This window comes from Gallus gallus, chromosome 11, assembly GCF_016699485.2.
Source record: "Gallus gallus isolate bGalGal1 chromosome 11, bGalGal1.mat.broiler.GRCg7b, whole genome shotgun sequence".
In the NCBI taxonomy this organism is placed as follows: domain Eukaryota; kingdom Metazoa; phylum Chordata; class Aves; order Galliformes; family Phasianidae; genus Gallus; species Gallus gallus.
In genome coordinates, this window is record NC_052542.1 from 17,336,250 (window position 1) to 17,360,427 (window position 24,178).

Below are 24,178 nucleotides of genomic sequence, written 5' to 3' on the forward strand. Positions count from 1 at the left end.
GGTTAACGGCAGCAACCCCAGTGAGCGCAGAGCCTGTGGGTTAATGGGGATGGCAATGCTGTGGCTGCAGGGGTCAGAGCAGCAGGGGAGAGGCGTAGGGATGAGAGTACATGATCTTAAAGGTGGAAAATCATAGAATTGTAGAATGGCCTGGGTTGAAAAGGACCACAGTGATCATCCAGTTCCAACCCCCTGCTACGTGCAGGGTCGCCAACCAGCAGACCAGGCTGCCCAAAGCCACATCCAGCCTGGCCTTGAATGCCTGCAGGGATGGGGCATCCACAGCCTCCTTGGGCAACCTGTTCCAGTGCGTCACCACTGGAAAATCCCCAAAGAGGCTGGAAGCTGGGAAGCAGCTGGCTACCCTCGCAGCAGCAGCATCCTGACCGTCCACAGGGGTGGCACGGTGAGCAGCAGCACTGCTTACACAGACCACCCACGTCCCCTTGGGTTGCACAGACCCCCCCACGCAGCACAGCACGGCACAACTGGGGACACCCACACATGCCCTCCCACGAGCTTCACCCACCCCACCGCTGCTCCGCACCCCAGGACACCCAGCAGCGTGCCCACAGAGCGCGGACACCCCCCCGTACCCCCATCACCCGCAGCGGTGCCGCTCCGCTCTGCCCCGGGGAGGCAAGGAACGGTTTGACGGCGGCGAGGAGCGGTTCAACGGCACCAAGGAACGGTTCAACAGCCTCCGCCCGCGCGGGGCGAGCGGCAACAGGCAGCGTCGCACCCTCCCCGAAACACCTGCTAGGCCGTGCTGGCAGCAGGCGCGCGCCCGGGGCGGGCAGGAGGAGAGGCGGTGGGGAGCGCGCCAGGGCCCGCAGCAAGAAGCAGCATGTCTGCCTCTTGGCAGCACAACAGAGAGCAGGTGACAAGCACGCCGGCGTTCGCTTTATTACAGGAAGCGAGCGCACAAGCATCTGACTGCGCTCTGCCCGCGGGAACCCCCCCCCCTCCCATGGTTAACCCTCCCGTCCCCGGCGGCACCCCTGGTTTGGTGCATCCCCTTTCTCTCTCCGTGTGCAAATGTGCTCCAACCCAGTTTGACAGGACGTGTAATTTTGCCAGTTCCTTAAATATCGCTCTGGGTGTGCATAAAGGCTCGCAGCCCTCCTGAGTGCTGGGGTGGTTAGCGGGTGGTGCTGCCCCACTGCACGCCCCAGTGCCAGAAGTAGGTGCCTCGACGCCAACGGGGCTGCTCCATTCCCCCCCCCTACTGCCCAGCTTTTGAGGTTTGGAGGCCCCAAGCCCCAGGAGCCAAGCTCACCACACCGGGCACAGCCCCAGCTCACCACCCACGACGGCTCTTGCATCTCACCTGCATTCCTCCCACTGGGCCCGGGGTTGGCAGAGGGTTCCCGGAGAGCGGAGATGCGGCTGGGGGCGGGCAGCCCATCCCCACTTCCTGGGAAGGTGGAGGGTGGCACCCCCATCCCGTCCATCCTACCCCATCCAATGCCCATCCTGCCCCATTGTTCCGGGGGAACCGTGCCCTCCCCTTGCAGCACATCTGTCCCCATCCCTGGCACAGGGACCCCTCCCAAAGAGAGGGACCCCCCAACGCATGCTGCAGTCAGGGCCAAGCAGATCTCAGCGGTGTAAATACACACATATGTGTCTACACGCGGGCGCGCACAAACATTTCTCCTCTGCAAACACTCCCCAAGACAACAAAATGAGCTGGCGCTGCCTCCCCTGCGCTCACTCCCGCACCGACCCGTTCCTCTGACACAGCAATTAGAGGCAGACATTAATATTTAAATATCACCAGCACAGGAGAAGGGAAATCAAATAAAAACGCTGCCACGCACCGTGCCGGCCCATCAAGCCTTCTGTGCTGGAGACAGGAGGGCGCCGGGGGAAACATGGCCCTATGGGTGCCTGGGGACACAAGTGGCCTTGGAAGGTGGTGCAGAGCTGAGGACACGGAGGCTCTGGGGCTGCCCACCTGCTTGGACAGGGATCAGAGCCACGAACCCTTCCGGAGAGAGGAAGAAGAGGAAGCAGGGAGCAAAAGGGTGGTGGTGAGAGAGCTGGGGGGGGGACGCTTCTGCTTTGAACCGGATGGCCTCAAACTTCCCCAGCACACGGGAGGGCAGGGGCACGAACCTGCTCCTGCACCACAGGGGGCAGTGCCAAAAGCGGAACCCCTTTTTGAGGACCAAGCAAGGAGGTGGTGAGCAAACAGTGAGCAAGCAGCAAGCAAACTGCATTGCTGCTGGGGGCGAAAGCAGCCTGGCACCACCCCCCCCCTAGAGACACCCGTACGGCCCCGCTGGTGCTAAGAGGCTGTGCCAGAGCAGCAAAGAGGATTTACTGCTAAACGCAAGGGGCTTTAGCGGCAATAACTTTCCCTCCTCTTGACTTAAATGGATTTTAAACTTCAAAAAGGATAGAGGGGGCAGGCTGCCAAGCAGCGGGGCCTTGCCAAAGGGCCGACCCCGCGGGCGCTGGGGGGCCGTGAGCCGAGCACAACGGCCGAGGCAGATGAGGGGAGGCAGATAAGGGCCGGGGGTGGGGGCCGCGCCGCCCGCTCTTGCAGAAGCCCCGCGATAAGGCGGCTGCTGTTATCGGCACGGGAGCATTGGGGTTGCGCTTCCTCCCGCACCGCTCTGCGACCGCCAGCAAGTGGGGTGCTGGGAAAAGGGGGGGCTGGATGCAAGGCACCGGTACAGGCCCCCCCTCAACACACACCCTCCCCCCCCCCCTCCCCCCCGCCTCGCCAGCCCTGGCTGAGCAGCAAGGGAAGCCAGGGCACGGAAAGTGCTATTTCAAGGGCAATCCCCTTGGCATGCTTCCCAGAGCGGTCACACAGGAACACGCGGGCTCGTGTGCGGTGCCAAGCTTTGTCCCTGCTGCCCCCCCACAGGGCCTCGCTGCCCTTCGCTCCTCCGGCACCTCTCGCCAACCCCAAACCTGCCCTGTGATCCCCCCCAGGGGCACACAGCCCCCTTGGAACGCCCATAGCCTTGGGCGTGGTGCTGGCACCAAGGGGTCCCTATGTCACCAGGGGGGTCCCTATGGCACTGAGAAGTCTCTATCACACCTGGTTTACATCCTCCCCCACCTCCACCACTATGGGGGAACTCAAGCACAGGGAAAGGCCATATCCCAAAGTTCACACCGCAGGCTGCCATGCCAAACCTCACATTCGGGGCTGGCACTGCTGGAGCCGTTTCACCCCACGGTGACAAGGAGCACAGCTGCAGGAAAACAGGGATTGGAAGGAGCAGGAAGAAGGGGGATTAAAAACAGCCCCCTCCTGAGCTCTCCCCACCCCAAAACCTGCAGCCCCATCCTGGGCGCTAGCATGTCAGGAAGCGATAAAACGTTCTGGTTGCTGAGCTGCATGTCCCTCTGCACCCTCCCTCGTACCCCTCCCCGAGACAGCGGGAGCCCTGGCCCCCCGCCAAAGCCACTGTCTCCACTGTAATTCTCCCTGCCCTGGAGCCAACACACACACACACACACACACACACACTCTCCACCACCCCCCCCTCCCCCGAAAAAGGCCTGGGTGTGTGCACACACACACACTTGTACACACTCACACACACATATCTTGCACCCCCAGCGTGCAAACAGGCTCCGAGCACACCCGGCTGGCAGCTGTGAGCACACCAGTTGCAAAGTGCTTGCAAAGCCCCCCCACCCCGAGACACCCCCCCGGCACCGCACAGCAGCCGCCGGCACCGGCCACGCCACCGTTTGCTGTCGTTCCACCCAACACCTACCCACAAGGTTATACAAACACACTGCCAAGCGCACACGGCCTCGCGCACGCTTGCCTCACACGCACACAGCCCCGCGGGGGCACACCCACAAACCACACAGGCTCACCCATCTGCTCGCAGGCGCACGCGCGCTGGCAAGAAGAGGAGCTGCCTTCTTCCCGCTGCCTCTTCCCTCCATTAACTTCTCCAGCAGATTCCTGCTGCAACAGCCTGGCACCCACCTGCTGCAACGGGCACCCACCTGCTGCAACGGGCACCGCGCTCCTCCGTGCCGAACCGGGTGCTGCTGCAGCAGGAAGGCTGCATGCAGGAAGCTGTGCTGCTTCCAGCGGACACTCACTCAGGGGACACGGAGGGCGGCCAGGTGCTGGCACCCGCCATGCAAAGCAGGCGCTGGGATGGGGCAGGAGGAAGGCGCCCCGGCCATTAGCGCAGCTGGGAGCCGGCGCGGAGATCCGCCGGGCCTCGGGGCAAAGGGCAAGGCAGGGGTGGAAGAGCAAGGATGGAGGCGAGCAGATAAACACGCCGGGAGACGATGAGCAGGGAGATGGGCGAGACGCAGAGGCCGTGACCTCACCCTGAGGAGCGGGAGAGGCAGCAGCACGCCTTGGCCGGGCTCCCCGGGTAGAAGCGGACGGTTGGGTTAGCAAAACCCTCCGCAACTGACAAATAACGCAAGAGCTGCTGTGTGGGCAAACTGAAGCACGGAGAGGTGGGCAGCGCGATGCTACAGCTGTTGGCAGGGCTGAGCTTGCAGCCCTCTGCATCCCTACGCCCCACCACCACACTGTCCCCATGTCCTCATACTTTGACATGGGGTTTTGGTGGCCTCGGTGACATTGCAGGATATGCGGAGACAGCCCCAAGCACAACACTCAGCCCCAAAGCCAACAGCGGGGCCTGAGCCCCACACTGGGGTCTGAGCACAGCACTGAGCCCTGAGCCCCACACCGGGGTCTGAGTACAGCGCTGAGCCCCAAACACTGAGCCCCACATTGGGGTCTGAGCACAACACTGAGCCCTCAGCCCCAAACTGGGGTCTGAGTACACACTGAGCCCTCAAACTCACACTGGGGTCTGAGTACAATGCTGAGCCCTCAGCCCCATGCTGGGGTCTGGGTGTAGTGTTGGGGTCTGAGGCCAAACTGGGGTCTGAGCACAGTGCTGAGCCCCAGACCCTGAGCCCCACACTGGGGTCTGAGCCCAGTGCTGAGCCCTGAACCCTAAACCCTACACCGGGGTCTGAGCACAGCACTGAGCCCTGAACCCCAAACCCTGAGCCCCACACTGGGGTCTGAGCTCAGTCCTGGGCCCCACAGCAGGGTCTCAGCACAGCCCCAAACCCCGAGCCCCACACTGGGGCCTGAGCACAGCCCTGAACCCTAAGCCCTACACTGGGTTCTGAGCACAGTGCTGGGCCCTGAGCCCCACACCGGGGTCTGAGCCCAACGCTGAGCCCTGAACCCAACCCCTTTGCCCCACACCGGGCACTGTGCCCCACACCCAGCCCCTCATCCCCAGCCCCACCAGCAAGGCCCGCCGCCCCAAACCCCCACACACCCCCCGGGCCGCACGCAGCACCCACGAACCCCCACCCCCCTACCCCTTCTCCAAGCCGCCCCATCGCAGCCCCGAGGCCTCCACACCCCCCCCTCCCCGGGGCAGCGCAGCCCGAAGCGGGGACCGCAAGCTGCAGGCGGGGAGCGGGGCCCCGTCGGCACTCACCCAGAGGCCGCGCCGTCCACCGAGGGCCGCGCTCCTCCATGGGCCGCGCGCTGCCTGTGTGTGTGCAGAGCCAAGCGGAGCAGAGCCGAGCGGAGCCGAGCCGGGCCGTGCCTCCCCCGCCGCTTCCTGCTTCCCTCGGCGCCCGCCCGCCGCCCCGGGAGCCGCACGGCTGGAGTGTGACTCACCGGGGGCCGGGCCGGGCAGGGCAGGGCCCGAGGGGGCGGGAGGGGGGAGGCCCCGGCTGGCACTGAGCGGCGGCCCCGTGGGGGGGTGGGGGCACAGCCGGGGGAACGGAGCCCCCCCTAGGGGTGGGCAGCAGCAGAGGGGATGGGAAACCCCACTCAGGGGGCGAGGGGGGGGGATGTGCGATGGAAAGGGCTCGGAGCGTAACGGGGGATACACGTATTGTAATGGTAGTGCCCATCACAGCAGTGGTAGCCAACACATCGGTGGCCCCCAGATCATATCGGTGGTCCCCATGTCATACTGGGGGTACCCATCACATTGGTGGTCCCCATGTCACACTGGTGGTCCCCACGTCATATTGGTCCCCACATCATATACCCATCACATCAGTGATGCCCATCACATCAGTGGTTCCCATATCACACTGGTAGTGCCCCTCACATCGGTGGTACCCAACACATTGGTGCTCTCTGTTATCACATTGGTGGTCCCCATATCATATTGGTGGTCCCCATATCATACCGGGGGTACCCATCACATCAGTGATGCCCATTACGTCCGTGGTCCCCATATCATACTGGTAGTGCCCATCACATCAGTGGTACCCAACCCATGGGTGGTCCCCATATCACATTGGTGGTCCCCATATCACACTGGGGGTACCCATCACATCAGTGATGCCCATTGCATCAGTGGTCCCCATATCCTATTGGCGGTGCCCATCACATCGGTGGTACCCAACACATCAGCGGTACCATCACATTGGTGGTCCCCATATCATATTGGTGGTCCCCATATCATGTTGGTGGTCCCCATATCACACTGTGGGTACCCATCACATCAGCGGTACCCCATATCATGTTGGTAGTGCTCATCCCATCACTGGTATCCATCACACTGGTGGTCCCCATATCACATTGGTGGTCCCCATATCCTATTGGCGGTGCCCATCACATCAGTGGTACCCAACACATCGGTGGTACCATCACATTGGTGGTCCCCATATCATATTGGTGGTCTCCATATCATACTGGTAGTGCCCATCACATCGGTGGTACCCAACACATTGGTGGTACCATCACATTGGTGGTCCCCATATCATATTGGTGGTCTCCATATCATACTGGTAGTGCCCATCACATCGGTGGTACCCAACACATTGGCGGTACCATCACATTGGTGGTCCCCATATCATATTGGTGGTCTCCATATCACACTGGGGGTACCCAATGCATCAGTGGTGCCCATCCAATGGTGGTCCCCCATATCATGTTGGTAGCGCTCATCACATCGGTGGTATCCATCACATCAGTGGTACCACCACATTGGTGGTCCCCATGTCATACTGGGGGTACCCATCACCTTGGTGGTACCCAACACATTGGTTGTACCATCACATTGGTGGCACCCACATCACATTGGTGGCACCCAGCACATCAGCAACGCCCACCACGTCAGTGCAGCCCACCACCTCCCAGCACTTTCTCCTCCCATCTCCTTTCTCCTGCCCTGCTTTAAATTTTGATTGCATTCTTTTTAAAGAATACGGAGGAACAAATGCCCTTATCAGCAATTCTCACAAGGTATAAAGAGTCGCTTTTATCTCGCTGCCTTTACTAATCTAGAGCGAGCCGATGCCTGTTAATTTTTTAATTTTCCTAGTGAATGCATTTGTGGCTTTGTCAGCATCCATATCCACACACACACAGAAACCCACACCATTGGCACATGCGTGCTCCCAAAAATGGCCCGGGTTTGGGGAACACCCACTCCCACTTTATGCTTCCCGCGGTCAGGTCCCCGTTTCCCAGCCCTTCTCATTTTGTCAAAGCCAAATAATTCGGGCAGGTGGGTTTAATGTCCCCACGGGGCTGTCACCTGCATGCTACGCCAGTGGCCAGGAACGCCTGGGCTCTGTGCTCATTGCTGGTGGCACCGGGAGGGGAGCGCGGTGACGAGCACAGCTCTGCTTTTGCAACCACAAAGCAGTTTCATCTACGGCGTAGAGTGCTATGTGTCACACGAAGCTCACCAGGACACCCCGGGACGTGCCACCACCTGGGGACACGGCAGTGCTTTGGGGACACCTAGCAGACAGGAGAGGCTGAGGATTCCTGCTCCAAGGTGTCACCGTCACCACTCCGGTGGGGGCACAGAGGGGGTCCATCCCCATCCCCACCGGGCAGGCAGGACGAGTGCAGGCTGCCCACACGCCGAGCCTGGGGCTGGGAACGCCAGCACCCGGCCGCAGCGTGCAGATGAGATGTGGCAGGCGTGTAACAAGCCATTAGTCACTGTCACCTTTGCCCGGCAGCCACTGGCAGGGTAATAAATCCAACGCTGACTCCAGCAGGCCCGTTCCAGGCCACAGCTCCCAGCTTGCCTCCGTGTGCCGGGCTGTGAGCAGCTTGCAAATGCAGCCTGCACCCTCCGGGATGCAGCGCTGGGGCTGCTGCACGGCTGTCCCTGGCCCCTCCCCGGTGCTTGGGGCTGGGCTGGGGGCAAAGCATCCCCCCAGGAGCCCTGGGGTTGGCTCCCTGCCTGCTGCACTGGCTGTCCCCAGCGCTGGGAGATGGCATTGGTGGCAATTGCCTGATGAAAGCAGCATGGCACAGCGCAGCAGGGCATGGCACGGCATGGCACGGCACGGCACGGCACGGCCTGCCAGGACAGCCCAGCAAACCAGACGGTCCTGGGAGGCGGCAGGAGGGAAGCACGCATCGTGATGCCTCTCCCAAAAATGCTGCCGCTCCTGACGGACGAGGCAGCCGAGTCCCAGGAGCTGCAGCCCTGCCCAGCCCTGTGGGTCCCCCCCGGCCCCCAGCAGGTCCTGCCCAACGCTGCGGCTCTCCATGGCGCCCGTGGCCTGACTCACTGCCCCGGGGACAGCGGTGCTGCTGGTCACCTCCCCATCTTCTCATACCCGAAACCACTGGGTGCGCTCCCGCTGTCGCCAACAGGGGACAGCCCCCGGGGACCCCCCGAAGCGCCGCAGCACCTACTTGTGGCTCCAGCGTCCGTTCCCTCTGCATCCAAAGCCGTCCGCTGGTTGCGCTCAGGGCCGATGTCCGTCCCCGGGCTCTCCCTGGTGCTCAGCACCCGGTGCCGGGGCTCGGTGCCTTGCTTTGCAGCGGGCGTCTCGAGGGCAGACGATGACACCTGGAAGAAAAGCAGCACAGGGACTCAGTGCCTTCTCCGGCTCCCCACCCCAAAGGCAGAGGGGCACGCGGGGGCACAGACACGCACACAGGATGCTTTTGTTTTGCTGCTGGCAGATGCACGTGGCCGGCGCGGGGCTGCAGCTGGATCCGGGCACTGCTTCCAGCACAGCCAGACAAGAAAGGCTCTGGGGGGGAGAGGGTGGGTGGAGGGGGGGGGGGGGGGGGTCATGAATCAAAGCGGCGTCCCCTCGCCGGCGAGCAGCAGCTGGCTGGGTCGGCTGCTACCGATTACTCAACCGGGCAGTCTTTACTCGAGATCAACAATTCCCCCTCGCCTTTCCTGCTGGCTCCGGGCAGGCGAATGTACCCCACGGTGAGGATGGGCTTTCCACCCCCCGATTGCCAAGCAGCTTTTGCAGCCCTTAAAAAAGGGAGGTATGTTTAGGGCCGCCCGTGCCCACGCTCGGCTCGCTGGTCGTGCCCATGCCCAAACCACCCGGCTCCCCCCGCAGCTCCCAGCCCACGGCTGTTGGATCTGTCACCCTCCTGCTCAGCACGCACGCAGAGCACAGCTCGTGCTGTCAGCAGTGCTGTTCATCTTTCATCAAGCGACAGCGAGGAGGCAGAGCATCCCAGCCCCAAGACGGACGCAGCACGGTTGTTTTCGCCTCTGGAAGAGATGCACGAACAAAACGTCCCTGGGACGGTGCATCTGCACAGCACCAACAAAGCAGCCCCCAGGATGCCGCCATCGTGCAGCTGCAACAAAGCGCCCTGGCATGCTGCATCCAACAAAACATCCCCGGGATGCTGCGTCACTGCAGCCCTGCAGCACAGGGACCCCCCACTCCCCATCCAGGGACCAGGCTTGCAGATGGAAAGGGTTTGACGTTGATCCAGTTCTTCTCGGGATTAGTCCTATAAACCTGGAGAGCCTAAGTGAGATGGATGGCACATGAATTTTGCTGGGAAGCCCTCAGACTCAATGAGCCACACATGCGAGCAGCCGTATAAATTTACCGCTCGCTTCCTGGAAAGGTTTAATTTATGGAATCCATATGGCAGCACCGCGCAACCACGAGCGCTCGGCGCATCCCGTGAGCCCTCGAGTGGCTCCAACTGGCGGAGTGCCACCCCGGCCACCACCACACGGCTGTGGGGTGCTCCTTCCCACCCCGTAGAAGCAGATGGCGGTGCCAATGCTGGGAGCACAGCCCCAGGGTGCAGCCCCAGCAATCCCCTACCTGTGGGCAAGGGAAAGGGTTGGGGCGCGCGTTGATACCTAACAGCAACTCATCATTAATTAGCATTAATCAGCCCTGCTCACGCGTCACAGCAGCACTGAGCAACGCGCAACGGGGGAGCAACAGATATGGGGTCAGCTGGGCAGCCCCAATCCCTTCTTTTCCTGCAGGGGGTGTTCAGACGCTAAGAGATGCAGATGGGCTCTGCCAGGCAGCCGGGACCCCCAGTCGGGGTCTGTGCCCCCCGAGGCCCCCCAGGGAGGAGCCAGAGCCCCCCGGTGCGAGCGAGTACAGAACACACGGGCCTCCCCCGTGCTTTAAGTTCACCCCGTGCTATCTGTCAGCAAATCATCCCCGGTTACACAGATAAGGAATAATTGATGCAAAGGAGCCATCTGTTTGCGAACATGGAATATCTGCTCAATTAGGAGGGATCTGTCCACCCAGATAAAGCATCCTCAGAGGGGGGCCGTATCCTCAAAGCCTCACTCCCAATTAGGGCTGAGCCGGGTGCTCCCCTGTTTGCAGCACCCCGAGGTGCCGGGCAGGGTGAGAGCACAAAACCCCAAATACCTCAGCCGGGAGGTGATCCCATAACACAGAGCAGCCGTGCCACAGCCCCAGGCCCGCGGCGAGGTGACATCCGCGTGCCATTGCTACGTGACGTTATTAACACAGAAAGAATTGAGCTGTCAGGCAGGCGGCGGCCGCTCGCCCTGAGCAATCGCTGCCCTATTAATACCTGCCCAGGGGAGAGGGGCAGGCATCAGGGCAGGAGGTAAAAGCGGGGAGGCCGGGCTCAAAGCAGAGCCAGGGGAGCGATGCTCAGCACAGGGCGCAGCATCCCTCCTTCCCACGCACCAGCCAAGGGCTCACTGCTTCTGCACCCATCATTGGGTACCCACAGGCTTTGGGATGGCTGCTGGGGTGGGAAAGCAAAGGGCGCGTGTCCACGGGTCCCATAGCCTGAAAAGCAGAGGGTTTTCCCCTAAAAGCACAGCCCTGCTGCACGGTCCCCCCCATGGGGGTGGGACATGGCAAGGCACCATGGTGCCCACCAGCCCCCGCTGCTGCCGTGTTTCAAGTTTCTGAGCCGTGTTTGCTTGCAGAAAGTTGGAACCTGCAATTACAACCGTGATAACCCGTAATTAAAAAGAGGAAGGAGAAAAATAAATTAAAAAGGAAGAAAGAAACAAAAAAGCTCCAGTGGGAGCTGACGGCATTAACCCTTCCCGTGTTGGGGATGTGCCCAAGCCAGGTGGCCCCCACACGTTGGCACTGCTGGGACGCGGGGAGCGTGAGCTGATGCTGAGCATCCCGACAGCGGTCAGCATCCCACCCACCACACCCCATGGCAAAGGCACCCAGACTGGCACGGCACGGCGCCCGCGTGGGCACGGCAACGGCTGCACCATGTGTCACCACGGGGCTGTGGTTACCACCGGGATCCCACCCAATCCGCTCGTGTTCACCCTGCGGGACCCCGAGGCGCACAGCCTGACCCCGGTGCCCACCCCCATCCCACAGGACCCCACGATGTGTCCCTGCGGTGTCCCCCCCCCCCGCCCCGTCCCGGTGACACGATCTCACCCGACGTCGCCGCAGCGATGGTGACAGCGAGCTAACGAGCTGCAGGCAGCAATTTGGGTTATATATAGTCCCGAAGCGACAGCGCCTAATTGCTCCAGTGCGCAGCGGGGTCGGGGCACTGGGGGGGAAGGATGGGAGTCCGGCGTGTGCTCAGCCCGCACCCCAGGGCATCACCCAAGGCTGGGGGGGGGGGCGGGGGGTGCAGGCATCGCCCCATCCATCCCCTAGCTATTCTAGCCCGGCTTTGTGCCCAACCCTAAGCGGCTTTACCTAAAGCTGCCGTCCCAGCCTGTCCCAGCCAGCGGCCCTAAGGAGCTTTCATCCCCTCATTAAGGGGTTTGGGGGCCGAGGGGCGCAGCACCCAGCACACCGCCCGCCCCCCAACCAGCTGCTTGGGGACACAGGGAGGGCGGAGGGGGGTCCCACTGTGGCGGCCCCCAGCCCTGCACGGCAGCTGCCAGGCGAGGTGGCGGGCGCGCAGATGCGGCCCCGCGCAGCCTAAATTGTTTGCCAGCTTCCTCGGGGCGGCACAATGGGGGCCGCGCAGGCGGATCCGGGGTCAGGGGTGAGAACAGCAATAAGTGGTTTATGCCTTTTGTGAAGAGGCTGAACTGACAGCTCAGTGGATTAACAAAGACGTCCTCTGTTCCCGGGCAGGTCATGTGGAAAGCACTGAGACGACCCCTGTCACTTCTTTTTTTTGCAAGAACAGACATTTGTTCGCGAGCGAGCGGGGAGGTGATGGAGGGGGAGGCGAAGGGGAGGGGGTGGCTGCCCGACGCAGGCTTCCTCCAGCCCCGTTGCTGCTGCTGCCTCCTGCCCTGGCCGAGCCCCTTCCCTTCCACGGCCCCGATTTGCTCGGTTTTCTCAGGTCATGGGATTTGCCATTTGGCAGAGCTGCTGCTGCAGCCCCGCTGCACCTCAAGCTGTACGGGTAGGATGGGAACCCGGTGCAGCCCCGACCACCAGGACACGCAGCTCTGTCAGTTCTCTCTGCCCGGGGAAACTGAGGCAGGGACACCGTCACCATCGCTCCCAGCACCAGCAGCAGAGCCGGGCGCATGGGGACACCCAGCCCCATCAAACCCACAAGGATGTCCCCAAGGCTGTGCCGCACACTGACCTCACAGCCATCAGGAGGCTTCAAAAAGAACAGATGAAATAGGGAGGCTCCTCCCTGGGCACCCCGGACTGGGAAATAGGGTCACCCCCCTGGCCTCCGGCTGTCCCTGCAGCTCCCATCTTGCCCTGACGACAGCCCGTGGCCCCAGAGGGGACCCAAATTCTGCATCCACCCACCCCATGCAGGGCAGAAACCCCTCGGGAAGTTCTGCTGCTCTGCTCCCTCCCACCCTCCTCATTACAGGGACACCACAGCGACACCGCAGCACCGCACTCACCCACCTCTGCCTGCAGTGCTGTCCCATCCCCAGGGGCACACGGCACTCCCTGATGCACTATATACCCGCCCATGCTGCCCAAAGGGGCTTTTCACCCTGGAAAACCCCTCCTGCCCCACAGCGGCTCATGTTTTTGGGACATTCCCAAAAGCACACCAATCCCACGGCACACAGGCATGGCATCGTGGCCAAACCTCCCCAAGGCACAAGGGGACGTGGGGTGGCTCCGGGCGCATGGCAGCATCCCAGCGCCACCCAGTAGGACCTCATTAGGACACCAGTGGGACACCAAATGGGGGCACCTCTCCTGGTGTCCTGGAGGGAACACAGGCAGGGCAGGATGCCCACAGATCCGGGTGGGTGCCATGCAGCCGTGCCCAGGGGCCACGCCATCAGCATTAAAGACTCAGTGCTCCCTTATCTTCCATCCTCATCCGGCTGCACTGCTCAGCCCGCTGTTCCCAGCTCCCTCCTGCCATCTAAAGACAGACTTACAGCGAGCTGCACGTTAAACACACACCATCTGCAAGGGAGACCTGAAGGCAAAGTAACACCTGTGGTGCGCCCTCGGCACGGCACCGAGCACCCCAGTGGGCACCCAGCCCCTGGGTAGGGCTCTGCAGGCACCCAGTCCCCTGCTGCCCCCAGTTTATAGAGGATTGGGGAGCAGGAGGAATGAAGGGCAGGGAGGAGGGATTGTGCCCCGAAAGCAGGCAGGGAGGATGGGGGAAGCCCAGGGCAAAGGGCCCCCATTGGGGTGCATGGGGGCCCCCGACTCAGCGTGCTGATGCATTGCATAGGGTCACAGATCCCTGCTCAGGTCAGCAGGGAAGGGAGCCAAGGAGGCTTTCCGCCTGCTGGGCCCGCTCCCACCAAACAATTTATGGCCAAGCCTTTGCAACAGGCTGAGTAATTAGTGCTGGGAGGGAAAAGGCTGAATCAGCACCCAGTGATCAGCACCGAGGGGACGGGGCTGTAAGAGCAGGGACTGCACGGCCCTGAGCTGGGGGGGCTGCGGGACTGATCCGGCATGCAGCTCAGCATCCCACCCCAACAAACAGCCCCCTGGCTGCGGAGCAGAGCCTCCAACAGCTGTTCCCCAAAGGTGTGACTCCGAAAACACCCTAGCAAGACACTCCCCAAGGCACCTACTGCACGAGGAAAGCTCCCGTCCTGCTTGTTTGAACAGGAGCAGCCCTCTGCTCCTCTCTTTGCATTCTGGAGAGAGATGTTGCAGCAGCAGGATGCTTGAGATCCAGGGATCCCCAAGCCCAGGGGTGCTTGAACCATGGGATGTTCAAGCCCCAGGATGCTCAAGCCCTGGGATCCCCAAGATCAGGGATGCTCAAGCCCCACGATACTCGGGACCCAGGGATCCCCATGCCCAAGGATGCTCGAACCCCAGGATGCCGGAGCCCCCAGCAGCCATGCTCAGCAGCCGTGGGGCATTCACAGCTGCGATCGATGCACACGGTTGGGAGGAGCGGTGCTGGCTGCCTCCTGCCTCCGTCTGCTGCCTGGTTTTACGAGGGCCATTTCCAAGAGGTCGCTGGAAATAGATTTTTATCACCCCGAGATAAATATCGTTTACGATGACATTACCGCTCGGAGCGGTTGCAGGGAGGCGGGAGGAGAGGTGGGCGGGCTGTACCCACATACAGCCCCCAGCCCCATCCTCAGCCCCATAGGTTTGGGCAGCGCTGAGCCCCGACACCATCCATCTGCCGGGGCAGCGCGAGCAGAGGGAGCCGCACCATTAGCCCCGCGCACCATTAAGCACTTAAAAAGCCATCGGGATACACCGCACCATTAGGTGACAAGAGAGCTGGGAGGGGACGGATGCGCAGACAGCGGGTACCCAAGCAGGGAGCAGAGCATCTCATCACGCTACCCAAAATGGGGTGCCCCATGAGCCCCCCCAGGGGCAATGTGTGGGGAGGGGGAGCAAACGCCGTGCTGGGAAACCAGGGGCTTTCAGGCTGACGCATCGCTCGTGCAGCCAGCTGGCACCTCCCCAGAGGGACTTTTCGCCAGGGCCACGCTCACAGCAAACCACACGGTCCCTCTGGGCTCCCCCAGGTCAGGCTTTGCCGTAGGGATGGTGGCAGCACCGGAGGTGCAGAGCGAAACCCACCACGGGGCTGAGGACGGCAAACTCGTGACAGCAGCGGCACCACCCCCAGCACGGCACCCTGCCCAGCAGGGCTGGCAGGAGGACGGCAGCCAAGCGGTGCCCACAAGGAGCCGCCTTTGGAAAAGGGCACGGTGACGGGCAGGGGGCCAACAGCCGCCCTGCAACCCACAGCCCGGCCACACACAGCGCCGGAGCTGCCCGCCTCGGGGCCAACAATCGCCCCTTTCAGTGGGCATCCAGAGCCGGGACCGTGCAAAGCCCCGGGGAAGAAGAGCAGAGCCTGAGGCTGGGGTGGTGGCACAGAGCCTGCGATGCGAGGCACAGAGCACCACGCGGCACAGAGCAACCCTCGCCCGCAGGCAGAGCGAGCAGCAGTGCCAGCCTGCGCCAGGAACCCCATCTGCTCTGCTTGGGGCACTCTGCGTCCCGCCTTGCCGCCTCGGTTTCCCACTGTGCAGGAGGACAGGTGCTCCGTTCCCCAGCCCATCTCTCTCCAATCCCATACACCGCACCCCAACCCCATTGCAGATTACCCCCGCTGCAGCAACGCCCCGCTGCGAAATGGGGTCTGTCCCCACCACCGCTCCGTGGCTCCTGGCACAGAGGGGCCACAGCAGAGCCAAGCATGTTGGCAGGGCCACGGCCACAGCCGTCATGGTGACCCTTCTGTCCCAAAGCCCGGCGCTGTGGCTTGGCCAGCTCCATCCCAGCCTGCACGGAGGGACTGCAGCAGCGGGGGGGCTGGAAGGGATGCTCCTGCTGCTGCTGGGCCCACTAGAAGCAGGCATCCCCTGGAGTACAGCATCCTTTGGGGACAAGCATCCCTTGGGGATCAGCTTCCTTTGAGGATCAGCATCCTTTGGGGATCGGCATCCCTTGGGGTCCGGCATCCCTTGGGGATCAGCATCCTCTGGGGATCAGCATCCCTTGAGGATCAGCATCCTTTGGGACTGGCATCCCTTGGGGTCCAGCACCCCTTGAGGATCAGCATCCCTTGGGAATCAGCATCCCTTGGGGATGAGCTACCCTTCGGGACTGGCATCCTATGGGGATCAGCATCCCTTGGGACCAGCATCTCCTACCCCATCCCCTGCCTCACGTGAGATGCTCAGAGGGAAGTTTTGTCCTCCCACCAAAACAACCCCCCCCCCCAGACAAGGATTATGCTGCCCAGAGAACCAGAGAAACGCCCCCAACCCCTTCGCCCCCCCCCCACCTTCAATCGCATCCAAAAAAACTCAACTGCCCCGGCAGCACTTTGCAAACTTTGCAGCAAGTTCACAGCAGCTCAGGGTACCACAAGGACCCCCGTTGCCATGCTCCCACCCCCAAATCCATGTCCCCAAGCACACCGACGGGCACGCAACAAGTCCTGGGGAGGGGATGGGGGAGAGCACATCCTTCTCCCACCGATGCCCACGCTGGGGGCGTGGAGCCCCCCCCGCATCCCTCTGTAGGGCCATGGGCCACCTGCGTGTCACCTACCTGCGTGGCACAGCCGGAGGGGACGAGCGGTGACCCCGTGATGGCAGCGGAGCGGGGAGGAGGCACGGCTGCATGCACACAAATCTGGAGCTGCCGGGGAGAGCCGGGCGAGAGGGAGGGGAAGTGGGGGGGGGCGAGGAAGGGGGGGGGGGGGGGGAGGCAGGGAAATTAATAAGGAAAGGGGAAAAAAAAAAGGCAATGTGCCCCCTCCCCGCAGTGCCTCCCCCCCCCTCTCACCCCTCCCAGCCCCGGGGGGGCTCGCCAAGGTGCCTGTGGGGTGGCTGGGGAGGATGGAGTGGGGGGGGTGGGGGGATCAAAGGCTGGCGGGGGGGTCTGGGCAGCCAGCGCTGCCTGCCACAACAAAGAGCCAGACACAACAAAAGCAGCATATGGCCAGAGCCGCGCGGGGCTGTAAATTAAACATAAAGGGAAGATTAGATAATTAATGAGCGCTCCCGGGCCGGCCTGACGGGGAGGGGGCTGCCTGCGGCGGGGGGAGCCCCGCGCCCCGCACAGAGCCCTGGGCATGGAGGAGGGGGGGGGGGGGGTCCTGGGGGGCACCTGTTGGGAGGGAGCTGCAGCCTCGCCAGCTGCTCCGGGCGCAGCCTAAGAGGATTAGCGGGGGCTGCCCGCCCCCAAAAGGCCCTAACCTGCAGAATGGAGCTCGGTGGGGGGGGGCTGCCTCCATGCCCCCCCCGTATATCACCCCCTGGGGGGGTCACCGGGCACCCTGCGTGGATGCTGTGTGTGGAGGCAGGGCTCAGCCTGCTCGCTCCCCCCTAAAATAGGAACCACGGGAGGGGAAACTGAGGCAGGCAGGAGGCAACGTGACGGCCGGACCGTGGCCACTGCCAGCCAGCACAGCTGGGGGCCATAGGGACGGCGTTATTTCAGCACGGCGTCCCGTTGCACAACCCCCTCTCCTTTTTCCAAAGGTGCTTTCTCACTTTTTTTCTTTATTTCTCCCCCAAATAGCGAGTTAGAGGGGGGCTCGATGCTGGATCCGACCATCAGTATGGAGGGGGTGGGGAGGTGGCCGTCCCCAGAGCCCCTCGGCCGTGGGGATGTCCCACTCGGCACCAGGGCTGCTGCGAGGGGGTGCCAGGAACGCCGCCCCAGCCGAGGGGAAGGAGTTAATCCCATTATTGGCAGCTCACAGATGGTGGCCGTAGCAATTCCCCTGCTTAGCAGACTTAGGAGATAACGCAGGAGGGGTGGGGAAGAAGGCAAGGAAGGGGAGGGGGGCGGTCACCACCCCCCCCACAACACACACACGAGGGCTGTACCCCCTCCTTGAGCCTGCAAGTGCTATGGATGCTGTCCTCAGCCCCCAGCTGCGTGCCAAAGGGGACAACAGACCGAAGGCAGGGACACGTGGACCCCGCTGGGAATGCCATGTGGGATTTCACTTGGAACCCCATTCAGAACCCCACTGTCAACCTCGTTGTAGACCCCACTGGGATCCCTACTGGGGACCCCATTGGGGACCCCAATGCAGACCCCACTGGGGACCTCTTTGGGGACACCATTGGGAACTCCACTGGGGACCCCACAGCGGACCCATCGTACTCATACCCAACGACCAACCCCATTCCCAACCCCACCGCCCTCCAAGCAGCTCCCGTGTCCATATGGCCACGGGCCAGCAGGGAGGTCCCAGTTTCCCTGGTATGGGGACGCTTCAGCAGCTGCTCCCAGCACAGCAGAGGTGGCACCAGCACTACAGGATGAGGGAGTGTTGGAAAAGGCAGGAGGGAGGCGCCACCAGCTACATGGCAAAAGCATCAAGGTAACAACTCCCTGCCCACCCCCCACCAAAACCACCCAATGTCCCCAAAGGACAAAGGGTGAGTGCCATCACCGAGCTCAGCACGTGGCAGGTGGCAGCTATGCAACCATGGAGCCTTGGGGACACTGCAGGGCAGCCACCCCCAGCTGTCCCCATTGCACGCCCCACTCCTCACCGTCCCCCCCACAGGACCCTGGGCACGGGGAGGGCACGTGCACGATGTCCCCTAGCAGAAGGCACGCTGGAGGTTGCCACAGCAATGGGAAAATGGGAATCTCAGTGGGAATGGGGAGAGCGTGACACTGTAGGGGCCCCATACCCTCTGCCCTGGGTGGGGGGGATGTGGACGCAATAGCCCTGATGGGGGTCACAGTGTGCTCAGCACCTCCACGTGGGTGACCCACGCTGGCACCCCCTGCCTTGGGCATCCCACTGCTGCAAGCAACGGCACAGGGGAGAAACACCTTTGGTAGAGCTTTGGGAAGGATGGGGACAGTCCCAAAGCCTTCGTGACACGGAGAGGCTAAAGAGGACACGGGAAGGCCCCAGTGGCCACTGTAGGATTGGGATGATGGCTGCAGGGCTGCCTGGAGGGAGCACAGGGAGAACCTGGCTGCTCCCCACCCCTCTGTGCCTCGGTTTCCCCTACACCAGCAGCACACAGCACACAACGGGTGGGTTTGTGGCTCACAGGAGCGAGCTGCCCATTCGGGAGCATCCTCCATACCCGTCAGACCACCCCATTCCCACCCCAGTGCTGTCCCCCCCCCCCCCCCCCCCCCCAGCAGCTCCCCCAGTGCCGGCCGCTCCGCAGCGCGTGTGCCTCACTAATCCGCCCATATGGAACACAGCCCTTTAATCTGCGCCCATATGGAGCCCGGACAAAGCCCTCACAAATCCACCCTGGGGATCCCCCCCGGCTCCCGTTGCACTGTGCACCCCCAGAGCATCCCCATTCGGCAAAGCAGCCAAACCCCCATCCCCACATCCCCCCCCCCCCAGCCAAGGGATGCTCTGCCCCACGGCCGCCCTCCCCACCCCCCCCAGCGCCCCCCAATTCCCACCCACGAGCGGTCCTTCAGATGGGAGCAGACAGGTTGGGGCCCGGAGCTGCCTTCCCTGCCAGCCCAGACAGCTCTCCCCGGGGATTAATACCGCCATGTAAATATTAGATACTTTTGTCTCCTCCGAGACCAATTACACAAATCGTGGCAGCTCCCGCAGGACTCCCTGCTCCTACTTACTGTATCATCATTAACAGCTTATTAGAGAACAGCTGCTCAAAGAGAGGGCGGCGGGGGGGGGGGGGGAGATAAAGAAGAAAAGGAGAGGCAGCAAGGAGATGTGCACATAGGATGTGGAGGGTGACCTCTGCCCTCCCCTATGCCCCATCCCTATCCCTGCTGTGCCACCGGGTGGGCCCTCTGCATGCAGCTCCAAGGGAGCATCAGGCTGGGACCCAATGGGAGGAGGTGCTGCGGGGGTGTCGCGTTGTGCTGTCCTTGCAACAGGGAGAGCCCCAAAGGGACGGAGACTGCAGGAGCAAAGCCAGCAAAATGCCCTGCGCCCAACCTGGGTGGGAGCATCTGGGGGGGGGGGTCCTTCGGGGCCTGGAAGGTGGGTATCCCCCAGGGTTTGGGTGCCTGAGGGCAGTGAGAGGGTGGCACAAGGGGATGGGGGGGGATGGGGGGCACGTAGGGGTAGGAGGGTGGCACAAGGGGACCAGAGGGTGACAAAAGGGGAAGGGAGAGTGGCACACGGGGACAGGAGGGTGGTTCAAGAGGACAGGAGGGGACACTGCGCTGAAGCACCGTGCTGTCCTGGGGATGCTAGGGGCCACTTTGGGATGAGCCCACCCAGCACTGGGCGAGAGCATCCCTAAATCAATCACAGCAGCGTCAAAAGGCAAAGCGAGCACTGCAACGATACCAACCGGGGGTAGAAGGAGGGGCAAAGCAGCACCGCTTTTTGGAGCCCGGTATCCCTCCCAAGGGGCCATTAACCACGAAACCCCGACGATAAATACCCCCCCCCACTGCAGCGGGGCCGGGGGCCGCTCGGTGCCGGGCGCGGGGGCAGCGGCCCCGCAGGGCGCTGGAAGGGCGGTGGCGCCCCCTAGCGGCCGCACGCGATAGTGCAACGGCCGGCTGCGCGCAGGGCGGTTGGGCTGCTCCCCCCCCCCCCCCCCCCCAACCAAAGAGGAGACAAAAGGTTCTGCGCCACCATCTGTGCACCCCCGTCCTGCTTCCTGGGGGAGGCACAAGGGCTGCGTGGGGTAGATGTGCTGAGGTTATTTTTTTTCTGGGTGGGGGGGGATTAGAGCAATGTGAGTGCCCTGAGTGGGGAAGGGGGGGCCCTCCCCAGGGCTGCGGGGCGCAGGGAGGTGGCAGCTTCCCGTCTGATTGCTAATTATCCTCGTTATTCCGTGTCAGACACTGGCTGAAGCACCGGAGCGATTTGCTCTCTCCCTGTAATTAGGCACGGCGCAATTAGCAGCTCATTCAAGTTCAAGCTCCGAGTCCTCCCGACCTTCCCAGCCCTAAAACCACGGCCCTGCTCGTCCCCCCCCCCCCGCACCCCCCATCCACGTTCCATGCCCCATCCCGGGTCTCCCCCCCACGCAGGACTCGAGACGGGGCACCACTTCTTGGGGCAGCGGGAGGACACCTCCACGTCCCCCTAACCCCCCCCCCCCCCCAAAACAAGCACAGTGCCCCCTCCCAGGCAGGCAGGAGGGTGACAACCCACTGTGGTCCCCAGGAGGGAAGTGGGAAACCCACAGGTGATGGAGGAAGGATGTGACCCATAGGTGAGCACCCAGCCAAAAGCATCCATGACTGCAGCGGTTCTGTGCTGTGCTCCCAGCAGTGGGATGCTCAGCCTCCCCCCCCAACCCCCCCCCCAGGAGCTAATTAATGCTGCTGCTCAGGCAGAGCTCATTAGCGCTGGTGCAGCATCACGCTGCCCTTCCCAGCAGAGAGCAAGGTCAGCACATGGGGATGTGGCACAGAGAGGGATGGAGCTCGTAGGGCTGTGCCCCCATCAGCACCCCAACAGGGTTTCCTATGGGGGGATGTTGTGTGGGGAAGCTTACGCCATAGGGAGAAAAAGGAAAAAGGGGGGGGGGAGAGAAAAAGGGGAGAGAAAAAAAAATAAGGGGAGGGGGTGGAGAAAAGGCCCCGCAGAGCTCGAACAAGAGGGAGCAGCAGCCAAGGAAAGCAGAGGAGTCAGCCAAATGCTTCGCTCCGTGGCAGGGAGGGCGCGAGTGGGCCGCCCTGTAAATGTTTTGAATTTCCAAAACAGGAGGGAGAAGCCAAGAGCTGCCGAGCCACCGTGTGTGCCAAGAGGGACAAAGGGCATCGCTGCCTGGCGCCCGGCCCCGGCCCCGTGGGGGGCTCTGCTGGTGTGGGGGCAAAGCAGCTCCAGGGTCCCCCCCCTTCCCCTTCCCCATCCCCCAGCCCTGGGGTAACCATAGCAGGAGGGGATGCTGCGGTGCTGGGTGGGCGCCGGGCTGCGGGAGGTGGGTGGGGGTCCTACGGGCGTGGAGGTGGGCCGTGGGTGCGCACCCACTGCTACAGCGTGGATTTGGGGTGGCCCAACAGAGGAACCCGAAGCTGCGGGATGCTCCGCTGCCAATCCCCCACCCATCGGGAATGGGGGAAATGCATACGGGCGGCCCCATCTCGAAGCCCCCGAGGTGCTGCCGGGGCGCGGGGCCGTCACCCTACCCCGGGTTGCACACAGGGTGCTGCACAGGTGGTCCGTCCCCAATACCACTCTTATGGGGCCTCATCGTGGAGCGCCACGGCAACGGGCAGGGAGGTGGGGGCAGCACCCAGGGGAACGCCGACAGCACAGCCCCATCCCACGGGTTCTAAGCTTAAACTGCAGCCTCCCACCCCCCACAAAGCCCAGCCCACCCCATCCTGCCCCCGGCCCCACTGCCAGCCTGCCCCCAGGCGAGCCCCCCCAGCAGCATTCCTGCAAGGTACCGCAGAGCTGCGAGCAGGGCAGGGAGACAATATAGGGCCTATGCGGCCTCCTCGCAGCCAGATGTGTGTTAATAAGGCAGCTGCCCCCTAAGCTAATAAGGTCACTCACTGGCTCCAGCAAGACGAGCAAACAAGCGGGGGTTTGGCTGCGGTACAGCCGCACTTGGCACTCGCCGCGCGTCGGCTTCCTGAATTCTTGCTGCCTCGCAGAGCAGAGCACGGAGCAACCCCACAGCCCACCCCTACGGCACCCCACAGCCACGGCCTGCATCCCACCGGGGCAGCCGGGACACCCCCCCCCAACCCATCCCCCCAAGCAGTGCTGCAGCATTGCCCAGGAGAACCCCTCGGGAAGGGCTGCGGAGGATTCCGACATATTTTCCCAGCAGTTACACCTCGGTGAGCCCCCCTTCCTCCCCTCCCTGCCCCAATCATGGCGCCTCCGACTCCCTTTGTTTTAATATCATAAAGCAAGCCAGATGCCGGCTTTAATCCCCTCAGCTGGTGAGGATTTGCAAACACATGAGGAGGCAGAGCTGCCGCTCCCCGGCCCCACGGCGCGCTCAGAGCCCCATCTGCCGCCTGGGGAAGGGGAGCTGCCCCTCTCACCGCCTCCAACTGCACAGCCTTCCATCCTGGGGGGGCTCCTGGATCACCTCTCCAGCAGAGCACAGAGCAGCCCCAGCGATGGCCCCGCACTCGGGGTGATGGGGATGCTGAGATGGGCCAACGAAGGCGACCGATGCGCGGCGGCAACGTCACTGCCACCGGGGCTGGAGCGTGGCTCCGTGCCACAGCACGGCCTGGGTGGAAAAGGACCACAGTGATCACACACTTTCAACCCCCCCCCCCTGCTGTGTGCAGGGTCGCCAACCACCAGACCAGGCTGCCCATGTAGGTCCCCAGCAGCCCCAGCCCCTATGCACAGCCCCGGCTGCTCCCGCTCCCCCCCGGTGCTACAATAGCACCCGGATCAGCCCAAACTGCCCAGAATCCCTCCGGGTTTTATTGCAGCCAGGAGCTCGGAGGCAGCAGAGCTCAGTGCTCGAAAACGACGCCTCGTTTGCCAAGAAATCATCCCAAGGAACAAAATAATAATATATATTAAAAAAAAAAAGCTCCAAAGATCATTAAATCCACCCAGCAGGAGCCCCCCTTCGAGAAGCCCACCCCCTCCCCAAAGCACCCAACCTCAGCTCCCAGGGCTCACATCGCTGCCCCCAGCCAGCTGCAAGTGCTACACTGAGGATGGGGGGGGATATCCAGGCCTGCAGGCAGACAGAGGGCACAGGGATGCCACTCCCAGCCCCTCTCCAAGCTGTGGGGCTGGCAGAGGGGATGCTCCATCCCGACAGCATCGCTCCCAGTGCTTGGCAGGGAAGGGGCAAAAGGAGAGAAGAGCAGAGCAGCGGTACCATGCCAGCCTCTCCCTGCTGCCACCTCCCCCCCCCCCCCCCCCCCCCCGGCATCCCCCTTCACTCCCTGCAGCCTCCTGAACAGCCAACGTCTCCACGCACCCCTCCAGCCAAGGGGATGGGAATGTGGAAGCAATTGCGCTTGGCAAGGCAGCAACAGTGAGTCAAAAACAGTTGTTTGGCTTGTCAGCCACCCAGGCCCCGCAGCACTCTTGTTTGCCTTCGCCTGCCTTAACCCCTTCCCACCCCAACCCCCAGCAGCCCCCCGGCCCCACTGCGTGGGGACACCCCCAGGTCAGTGGGGTGACGCA

General features: G+C 62.9%; 1 protein-coding gene across 5 annotated transcripts in view; it reads right to left on the reverse strand.

Annotated features, from left to right (window-relative positions):
* The window catches only part of GSE1 (Gse1 coiled-coil protein), a 69,348-nt gene extending 52,591 nt beyond the window's left edge, over nucleotides 1-16,757 (reverse strand). For 3 of the 5 annotated variants that reach the window (XM_040707257.2, XM_040707254.2, XM_046899638.1), the window contains exon 1: nucleotides 5,472-5,615. In XM_040707257.2, coding sequence (XP_040563191.1) covers nucleotides 5,472-5,511 — 40 coding nt within the window. In that variant the 5' untranslated portion in view covers nucleotides 5,512-5,615. Of the gene's footprint in view, nucleotides 1-5,471; nucleotides 5,616-8,659; nucleotides 8,817-16,671 lie in introns of those variants that run through there. The other 2 variants (XM_040707253.2, XM_040707252.2) reach the window with 1 other exon arrangement.
* Nucleotides 16,758-24,178: the final 7,421 nt, after the last annotated feature.